A 10,455-nucleotide genomic window follows, 5' to 3' on the forward strand; every position below is an offset into this window, starting at 1 on the left:
TACCAATTCAGAGCTTCGCCAGAGAGGGTAGAAGGGAAAAGAAGACATCGTTCTTCGTCAGTGTGCATCCGATATGCCATGGTGGACTCAAAGAGGTTCAGGTGTTTAATCAGGTCTTCCCTTCCACTGTAGAGTTGTAAGCCAAGCTTTTGCTTTGTCTTTGCTTGGAGAGGGGTGTCGAAGATCCTCCTTGTAAGAGGGCCAGACCTGGGTTGGTTCCAGTCAGGTATTTCCGCTTGACATTCGGCCTTCAACTTGTTTACTTCCTCAAGGAGTTGTAGGACAAGGGGGTCCTGAGTGGAGTCAGGTATTGCTGGATCCTTCTTCCGTAAGTCTCCATCTTCTCTTGGAAGTAGGAAAGCTTGATCAAGGGCATGAGATTTTTCTTTGGACTCACCGTACTGACTTCTAGGGCGAGCCTATCTAAATGCCCCCGACCTTCATATTCCTCTAGGACATGTCGCTCATTCCCTAGATTGGCAGTTGGCTTGGGGCATGGGAGAGGACCGAATCTTTCAGAAACCCTTGGGCCATTGACCTTCGAGCTTATGTGGATGGGGTTCTCTCGACGTTGCCTCAGGAAGTCCCGACAGTCGTGATAAACGGCTTTTGATCCTTCTACTCCTTCTACAAGAAGGTGCCTTCCTCCATTTCTCCTGCTTTGGGTCGAAGCAGCTGGGTCGAGAGAGGTCTCATGTTGATTAACACCTTGATGAGTAACTCGCTCACCATTAGGGATATCCATGTTGAAGGCAGGTGATCCTCCGTGTTGGGGGGCACCCAGGTGGTGGTTGACTTCCCCGGGGGTGATGAGTTCGTGTGTTTAAGTATGCCTAGCTTCATGGAGCATTCCGAAGAGCTTTTCATACTACTCCTGGAGGATCTCATTCTTTATCCCTATCTTGTTGTTCTGAGCCTCTAGCTCATCGACTTTAACCTGAAGAGCAAACTTCTTTCATTCCTTCTTTCGTTGCTTTACACTAAGTGCGATGGGGGTGTCGTTCTGCGTTCTGTGGCTCCCTTTGCTCCCCATGTTGGAGAGGGGTGCCTGGTCGAAAGAAAGTGTACGAATGGTGGAAACCAGCTTGACAAAGCTGGAGAGTGTAGGAATAAGTGTGTTTCCCACAGACGGCGCCAAATGTTGATGCACAAAATCGGTGAGGACTTTGGTACAACAGAAAATGTCAAGTTTGTGACCTTCACTAGATTGCTCTGGTCATTAGTATGGATAAGTATGTAAATGAATAGAGACAGGGAAGCAAACAACACAAGATGTACGTGGTTCACCCATATTGGCTACGTCCACGGAGTAGAGGAGTTCTCATTAGTTGTGAAGGGTTTACACAAATACATAAGTTCAAGCTCTCTTTTAGTGAGTTCTAGTGAATAGTTTAGTACAAATGACATTAGGGATTATTGTGGAAGAATGATCCCCTTTTATAGAAGAGAGTTTCTAGCTTTGTTCTGACATTGACACGTGTCGTGTTGTGATTGGCCTCTGATATTGACACGTGTTGCGCTATGATTGATCTCTGATACTGACACGTGTCACGTTGTGATTGGCCTCCTGGTTGGAGGAAAAGTCTTGTGGGTCCTTGACGGTATACTGTTGACCGGTGCTTAGTAGTTTCGGGATTGGTTAAGTATGGTACAAACAATGTTAATAGTGTAACATCCATCCTACTCAGGATGAGAATATTCTTTCCTGTAGTGCAATGTTATGTGTGGCTTGGACACTTCATGCATTTGTGATTAGGGTTCATCCAGCACTGCGTGCTGGACATCATGTTCGTTTGGGAATTGCTTTGGAGAATTGGATTGGGCCTGCTGGGCTGAGAAAAGGTTGAGCTTTGGGTCTTCTGTTGGTCGCAGGGAGCACTTTCGCTAATCCTTTTATCGAAAGAAAACAGAGAGAGAAAGAAAGGGAAAACTTGTTGAGTGAGAGTCGAGACTCCTGAGTTCCACCGACCGCCGAGAGTGGGTGTGAAAACGAAAACAATCATCAATGGCGGGCGTATCGCTCAAGTGCGGCGACTGCGGGACTCTGCTGAGGTCGGTTGAGGAAGCCCAAGAGCATGCCGACCTCACCTCCCACTCCAACTTCTCTGAGTCCACCGAAGCTGTTCTCAATCTCGTTTGCTCTTCCTGCGGCAAACCTTGCCGATCCAAAACTGTATCTATACTTCTTCATCGAATTTCGAGTTTTTTTTTTGTTAATTCAACATTTTTATTTCAAAGGATTTGCTTATCTGGGTCATCTTAATTTTCATATGCATTAGTTGGATTAAGATATTTGATGAATTTGCTAGTGGATTTCGGAACTTTTTATCGGATTTTATTCTCTCTCGGAATTTCAATTGTTTTTTCTTTCAAATTTCGCCTTTTTCGTGATTTGTTTATCTTGTTCAGTAGAATTTCAGCTTAATTTTCATTTGTATTAGTTTGAATTCAGTATTTCTATTGTTAGATTAAGATATGTGTTAAATTTATCATTAAATTTTGAAACTTTTTATTTTATTGCTGGTGGATTAAAATTCAGTTTCATTTGGATTCGAGAGTTTTTTTGAAAGATCTTTTGGTTATTTGGGGTTAGAGATGAGATATGTACTAGGGTACCGAGTTAAATGAGTGATTACAGCAGAGGTTTATATTTGGTCGATTGGAGATTAGAAGTCTGGGCAATAATGCAAATTGTTTTGGTGCTTTGATTGTGCAGGAAAGTGATTTGCACACCAAAAGAACTGGGCATACTGAGTTTGTTGATAAGACTGCGGATGCAGCTAAACCGATAAGTTTGGAGGTTCCAAAGACTACTCCTTCAGGGTCCGAAGAGGCTGTTTGTGCAAGTAGCCATGCGCCAGAAGGTACTTCTTCCAGTTCAGTGTGATGTAAAAGCATGAAATTTGTAGTTTAATTTTTTAGTTACAAATAGGTTGTTATTTGTACAGTTTTAGGTAGATGTTACATTTCTGTATGAGTTTGTTGACCTTTTGTAACGATCACTAGAGGTTTGCTGTTTGGATGTCTTACCACCCTAAAATGTAGCCACTCACCCGGGAATAATTCCTGCTCAGATCTCAATCCTAGACTTTTTCTCTTCTATGCCGTCCTTAGTCATGTGATTGTTACTTTCTTTGTGCCTTTTTGTGCATGGTTTCTTGCTGTTGGCAAGCCGGATTTGTTTGAAGGGGCTTTGGTTCCTTTTGGATTGATTTTGTACCTTTGGTAGTTGATGACCTTTCACATTGGTTTTATTTTTTTCTTTTCAAGGAAGATCGTGTAGTTATACTCAAATTAAGAATCTAAATATATGACACATGTAGTTCTAATTGTTGTTTTGTTAATGGTCTTTCTTCCCTTCAAAAATATTAGAGATCTTTCTTCGAAATTATTCATCGGGAAGGTTCTCAGCAGTCGGGGCTTAAAAGTAATGGTTGTAGATCAACATGGAGAATGAACTTTAGTTTTTCTACTCAATTCCTGAATCAGGCTTTATAACCTGTATATTTATGAATGGAAACATACTGCAATTGTTATTTTATTTCTTGATGTTTAGTTATTTTGGCTACTCTGGTTTATTAACTCTAGTAGTACCTGAGTTATTCATTAATTTTTTTCATCTAGAAATGGTCGTCCCGGAGGTTGACAAAAAGCTGCTTGAGGAACTTGAAGGAATGGGCTTTTCAACAGCACGGGCAACCCGTGCACTTCACTATTCTGGTGAGCTGATGATGAAAATAAAATTTTCTTTCATTTTGACATTGAAGCTTCTGTCTCTAGGCTTGCTTTTAGTGGCTTTATTTTACTTTTCCCAATCTTTTGTTCCTCTGACAAAGATGGTGGGTTCCTATAATAATTAGGAGGCTTTTCATATATATTATCATAAATATCGCCATTTCTAGGGGTTAAGTGTTGGAAAATCTGATGTAACTTCTTTGGTTCTAGACTGAGGAGATGTCTTCTTGAGTAGAAATTTTTTTTCAAAACTTAGAGTGTGATAGTGTCACAAGTTCAGGATTTAGCTGTTCCTCTGATATTTAGGATGCAGCTTCATTTATTTATAATTTTGGGCCGTTCTTTCTCCAGCTGCCTACACAACTGATGGTGGATTATATGAACTAAAACACATTTTATTTACAAAGAGGAATGAAGAAGCCTAAGAGGTCCATATAAGATAGAACCATAAACGTAGGCTTCAAAGAGGAAAGCACCAGAATTAGAAGTTATGAAAGTTTCTCTGTGCATCTTTTTAATTTTCTTCTCTTATTCTTTTCTTTCACTTTCTTGATTTTAAATGATTGGATAGAAAAACTTGATGTGAACCGAAGACTTGCGGATGCTCCGGTTAGAAATGCGATTATGAGACAGAGGCTTAGGGAAAAAGGTGTAGAGCAAGACCTAGGGAAACCATGTAAGAGACTTTAAGAAAAGACATGGAGTACTTGGAGCTAAAGGGAAGACTTGGCGCAAAACCGAGCGCAATGGCGTTCTAGGATTCATACAGCTGATCCCAACTTAGTGGGATAAGGCTTTGTTGTTGTTGTTGTTGGATCCCATAGTTTAGGCAATTCTTTGCATTCTGCTTAGTCTGGTAAAACTGGCGAGCAATAATTTTTTTTTGATTTTTTATAGGGTTGTCAGCTTAATTTTCCTTTTGAAACTGTTAGACATGATATTAAGTTTGTGATCTTACAATTTTAATTTCTCATTTTCGTTTTTTAGGTAACGCTAGCTTGGAGGCTGCTGTCAATTGGGTGGTTGAACATGAGACTGATCCGGACATTGATGAAATGCCTTCAGTATGAAACATTTATTTCGATCCTTGTTTTGAAATTTTGCATCTCTCTCTCTCTCTCTCTCTCTCTCCCCTTCTCTCTCTCGCACACTTTACAGATGCAAACACTTCGTGATACAAAAGAATGAATGGAGTGGGTATGTGCTTGCATATCTTTTCGGTGATGACCTTAGTTCTGTAATATTGGTCAAGGAAATATATTAAAAAAAAAAGGTGTCTGGGGTTTTGGAGATATAAGGGGGTTTCACATCCTAGTGCTAACAGTTATACTAATAAACTTGTATAAATTTATCCTCTGGAAGCTCACTAATTTTCTTTGAGTGATTATGGGTTGAAAATTTCTTTTGCATTATTTTTTATCAAGCTAAGTCCAGGAAGTTTTTATTTGGTTTGTTGTTGTGGTGCTCTTTGAATAACTTTATGAGGCTATGAATGTGAACTTCTTGAGTCTTTGAGGAGTTCTGTAATAATGGTGTGCAAATTTTAACTTAAATCCAAAACAAATATAATTTACTGAATATTTTGGTATATGATTTATTTAATTTTGAACTTGGCTCCTGCATCAGGAGGTGAAAAGAAAGGTTCGAAGAGAGATCGGTGGTAGGGATAATTTATGTTCGTTAAGAATTGTGATTTTGTTTATGCTCAGGTACCAATAAACAGCAAAGTTGAGGCTCCAAAACCTTCTCTCACGCCAGAACAATTGAAAGCCAAGCAACAAGAGCTTAGGTAGTGCTTCTTTATGCATTGTTAGTGTCATGGATGAGTTCGATCAGACCAAAAAAAATAAAGGATTAGATTAGATCACTTGATACACAATTTTTGCTGATTTTAGTTTCTGCTTGTCAGAATATTGATCTCATTCTTTTTCATGGATGCTGTAGTTCCAGTTTTGCTTGTTGAAGTTGATAATATTAGTATGTGCAAGGTTTAGAATTTAGATTGAAGTTTCCATTTCCTGCTTTCATCTTATAACTGAGAGCTAGCTAATCACTTGAAAATTCATTCCCCCTAGTCTGAAAAATGTACTCTGCTATTGAACGTTTTAATTGATTTCCAATTTCTTTTATTTGAACTTATCTTCTTCTTGTAGCTATCTTTCTAAAATATGTTATGCCATGTTTGCAGCATTTTAAAATATAAATCCTATACTTTTGATTAATTTTTTTTTCTTTGACACTGCGGTTCTAGGCAATACTCATGTTTGAAAATTGCTTTAGACTCGCTCGGTACTTCTCACTACTTAATTTTTGTCTTCTAATTCTTTCCAACCAACCTTAAGGGAGAAAGCCCGCAAGAAGAAAGAAGAAGAAGAGAAGAGAATGGAAAGAGAGAGAGAAAAGGTACTTCTAAATGTCTGCCCACTTGTCCATACTTGCATTGCAGGAGTAATCTTTTGCAACTGTATATATGTGTGTGTGTGTGTGTGTGTAAGTCTCATCTTAAAAAAATTGTATTGCAATACTCCCTCTGACCAAAAAGACAGATTCTTGGACATGCTTTTCCTTCTTCACCATTAAGTATTGTTTCTTCATGTGCCCCTATGAAATTTTTTAATCAAAATAATTGAGAATTTATAATATTTCTCCTTATCTTATCAAGACTGGATATGGTGTCAATAAAAGAAGGATTTTCTGATGAGGTCCTTTTTTTTTGCTTGTGCGATTCAAGAAACATATGTTTAAATTTTAGTTTCCAAGATATGTATGCTCAAGTATTTCTGGTGGATTCATTTACTTTAAAAACTTATGAGGAACCTCCAGAAACCAGGACTATGTTTACGATATATAATACAGCCTATCAATTTTCAATCTTACTAGTTTTCATCAAGTGCAATCCTTTCCTCTGTATGTGGTTCTTCAGGAGAGGATTCGCGTAGGCAAGGAACTCCTAGAAGCGAAGAGAATAGAAGAAGACAATGAAAGAAAACGGTTTATCTTCATCTACTGAATCTTTTGTGTGATTGATTATTTCTTGTGCTTGTTTTCCAATCTACCATTTAATGACATCAAATGTCCTTTTCCCTCACATTACATGAATTTGTCTTCCATTGGCATGGAGATGTTTCTTTGCGATAGGATTATTGCTTTGCGAAAAGCGGAGAAAGATGAAGAGAAAAGAGCTAGGGAAAAGATTCGTCAAAAGTTGGAGGAAGATAAGGTAAAGATATTTTTAACCACTGTTTAATATTGTACAGAAGTATTCAGTACCAAGTTTTTGGGTGAGTGTTGTATTGTCAGATATGTCCAGTGTTGTTTGTAACAGGCTTTAAGTGAAATTTGGTAAATTGGTGGCTCTTTAATCACATGTCTATAACATTCCTTTAGGAGACTCTTGAGTCATACTAAAAGTATATGTTTTGTTTTGTTTTTCCAAACCGAGTCTGAAGTATATTAGCAGAAGAAACCTTGAATTGAGCGAAGCAGACGAAGAAAGAACAGGTAGAGAAAAGCATTGTTTGAATTCTTAACATTATGAGATTCTGAGAAAATTAGGTGTTAGTCTGAAGGCATATATAAGGAGATCTGTACTACCAGGCATGTTTGACATTAAAATCCTGACCTATTTTATAGGGCTTATGGAGATTGGATTACCGTGGAAACTCTGAATATCTTCATTCAGCTTTTAGAGAAACTTTTGCAAGAATTTTCGTCTTTGGTCTCATTTTATTTGTTTGTTTGATTCTCTGGGAGACGCGTAAAGATTTCTTCTGATATCAAGGAGAGATGAATAGTGAAAGGATTGACTTTACTGGTGCATGGGCCATCAATTAGACATTTTTAGTTGGTATAAAATTTACTCTACTTTTGTGCCACTGGAAAGTATATGAAAGTGAGACCAATTGCATACAAGTCAAGTTATAACATGCACCCATTGAATTTCCATAGTTGTTCTTATAAGCAGCTAATCTGAAAATTTTGTGTCCTTTCATACTTTGGACTGCAGGAGGGTTAACTAGCATGCATTTGGATTCATATACCCACCTCCCGCCCACCCCTCCTTTTAAAGTGAATAGAAAACACTCACAACTCTCTTCAAGTATTACATTCACAGGAAAATACTATTTGTTAACTATGATGGCTTTATAATTAAGCCTTGCGACCATGGCTTTACAACTAAGCCTTGCTATATCTCATGTGACAAGTAATGAAAGAATCAAAGGTTTTAGGAATTGCTCTGCTCGTCAGTCTATCTATTTCTTATTATTCTTTTTGGTTTTATTTTTATGAAATATGAAGCAGTCTTCTTTTTTCTTCATTATTCTTTACAGGCAGAGAGGAGGAGGAGACTTGGGTTGCCACCAGAAGATCCTTCAACTGTAAAGCCTGCTGCACCTGTTGTGGAGGAGAAAAAGGCACGAGCTTGTTTGTATATGCTATTTACCTAGTGAATGCCACTCAGAAATTGTTTGAAATCTGTACTAATGGATCTCTGTTGTATTATTGTGTATCTATCGTGCAGAGCTCATTACCCATAAGGCCTGCCACAAAAGCAGAGCAAATGAGAGAATGTTTGCGATCTCTCAAGCAGAATCACAAGGTAAAAACAGTTGCTTGCAAGGTCAAATAATTCATCAAGAAAGAAACGATATTATATTTTCTTCATTTTGAGTAACTTTCTAGAGAACCACATACAGGTCTGGTACAAGACACCAAAAGTTAAGTGTCAATTGCTCATTTAGGCCTCATTTGGTGTCTAGGATTGAATTGGAATGGGTAACTTCAAGGTCTATTGAAGGTAGAGGAGAATGATTCTTCATTTTGACAGGATTAGACGTGAAGAAAAACATCTCCGTTTTAGTCCTACCATTTTGGGGAGGATCGGAATGGATAAAGTTTTCTTTTGAAGTAATTCATCTCCTACCTCCAAGTTGGTCACAGTTTTTTAGTTTCTTCCTTCAATGTACCTAAATAGTGGCTTATTCATTCCTTTCCAGTCCTCCATATACCCAATGAAGCCTTGGGTATTTTTAATGTCACTCACACACTGACCCTTGAGTTTAACCGAAGTTGCTTTTTGAAATGATAAAAAAAGAAACAAACAGAAATACAAAATGATATTGCTTGAAAGGAACTGCCCATTATTTATCTTTTCAAAGTTTTGTTGTATGGATTGTGGAAAATGGCCTTACCTATATTTGCTTTCTGTATGTAGGAGGACGATGCAAAGGTGAAGAGAGCATTCCAGACTCTCTTAACTTTTGTAGGGAATGTTGCCAAAAATCCTAATGAGGAGAAGTTTAGAAAGATAAGACTCACTAACCCATCTTTCCAGGTAGAACAACTTATCTTGCACAGAGCACAGCTCACTTTTGAGTCTTTCCCCTCTACAGAGTTTTGTTCTCTTTCCCCTTCCCTGTTAAAGTTTGCGTGTACCGTTGTCACCACACTATTAACTGTTGAAAAAAAAAAATGTTTTACTTAGACCTGTCAATGGATTGGTTTTTGATCCGGATCTGATCTGAATCTGATGGAATTTATAAGATATGGATTGACATTCTCAATATCTCATAATCCGAATCCTGTAACCTGTTAGCTAACAAGTAACAAATCAGATATGGACTTGAGTTGATCTAATCCGATAATAATACGATTGATAAATGATCGAGTGTGGATTAGGCCGATCCAATCAAAATCAGATCTGTTTACTGGTCTAGTTTACTGTTTTAATGTTCATGTTTCTTGATTTGGTAACTAACTCAAGTTTCTTTTCTTTTGTTGTCAAATTACTTGTTGCCTACGCAGGAAAGGGTTGGTTCACTAAAAGGTGGGATCGAGTTTCTTGAATTGTGCGAGTTTGAGAGAATGGAAGGGGGAGAGTTCTTACTTCTTCCTAGGGAGAAGGTGGACATGGCAGTGCTGAACTCAGCCGGATCGGAGCTCGACTCTGCAATCAAGAATCCCTTTTTCGGTGTTCTTTAAGTTAAAAAGATTGATGTTTGGATTTGTTAATTACAGCACCATTTTTCTCCTTTTTGATAGAATAATTTTTATATATGTTTAATATGCAGAAACCTAAGACGCATTTCTTACATTCATTTTATTGACATCGATAATCGTATCGGGTGTCAAGCCTCGTATTGTGAATGACCAATAATGCTTAATTTTTGTCAAAAAGAGCTGAGGGAAGGGGCATTCAACTTGGACAGTGATGCCACTTAGTACTACGGTCTAATAATATTCTTCTTCATTTGTAAGTAAGATGTCTTAGATTTGATTCTCGTCAAAGGGAAATTTGAACCATATTGTTGCTAGTTCGTTATTAGGCTATGTTCACCCTCTCTTTTCTAGTGTAAATAATATGGAGTTAAAAAAAAAAAGGGACAGTGGTAGCATAGTTGCATTAAGTCATCTTCCTATTATATATGACCAATTCGGGAAAAGTATTATTATATTCTTTTTGTTAAAGTGCATATTTCGTATCAATAGCTTGTTGAATAAGTGATGTTCTTTCCTGGATGCTTCAATTGGCGGTGGAGCGAAAGCATTTGGAAGGGGTGAAGATGAACCCGCATGGTCCAGTAATTCCTCATATTTTCTTTGCTGATGACACACTTATATGATGAACCCGCATGGTCCAGTAATTCCTCATATTTTCTTTGCTGATGACACACTTATATTTTTGAAGGCCACTAGAATGAATTGCTGAAATTTGGTCAA

The 10,455-nt window shown here is 37.9% G+C and overlaps 1 protein-coding gene across 1 annotated transcript; it reads left to right on the forward strand.

The window, feature by feature from the left end:
- Positions 1-1,777: 1,777 nt before the first annotated feature.
- On the forward strand, positions 1,778-9,862 carry LOC137737617 (uncharacterized). Its single transcript, XM_068477152.1, has 12 exons — positions 1,778-2,173; positions 2,717-2,864; positions 3,625-3,720; positions 4,723-4,799; positions 5,445-5,524; positions 6,078-6,138; positions 6,659-6,726; positions 6,874-6,955; positions 8,067-8,150; positions 8,258-8,335; positions 8,951-9,070; positions 9,541-9,862. Exons 1-12 carry the CDS (start codon positions 2,006-2,008, stop codon positions 9,715-9,717), a joined length of 1,239 nt encoding a protein of 412 aa, XP_068333253.1. The 5' UTR covers positions 1,778-2,005; the 3' UTR covers positions 9,718-9,862.
- Positions 9,863-10,455: the final 593 nt, after the last annotated feature.

The sequence above is a fragment of the Pyrus communis genome, chromosome 6, assembly GCF_963583255.1.
Source record: "Pyrus communis chromosome 6, drPyrComm1.1, whole genome shotgun sequence".
Classification (NCBI taxonomy): domain Eukaryota; kingdom Viridiplantae; phylum Streptophyta; class Magnoliopsida; order Rosales; family Rosaceae; genus Pyrus; species Pyrus communis.

Excerpts from the sequence above, each read along its gene's own strand:
- LOC137737617 (XM_068477152.1), top strand. The coding sequence starts at position 2,006 with ATGGCGGGCGTATCGCTCAAGTGCGGCGACTGCGGGACTCTGCTGAGG. Across the intron at positions 6,727-6,873 it reads GAAGACAATGAAAGAAAACG|GATTATTGCTTTGCGAAAAG; the intron begins GTTTATCTTCAT and ends TCTTTGCGATAG. Across the intron at positions 8,336-8,950 it reads CTCTCAAGCAGAATCACAAG|GAGGACGATGCAAAGGTGAA; the intron begins GTAAAAACAGTT and ends TTCTGTATGTAG.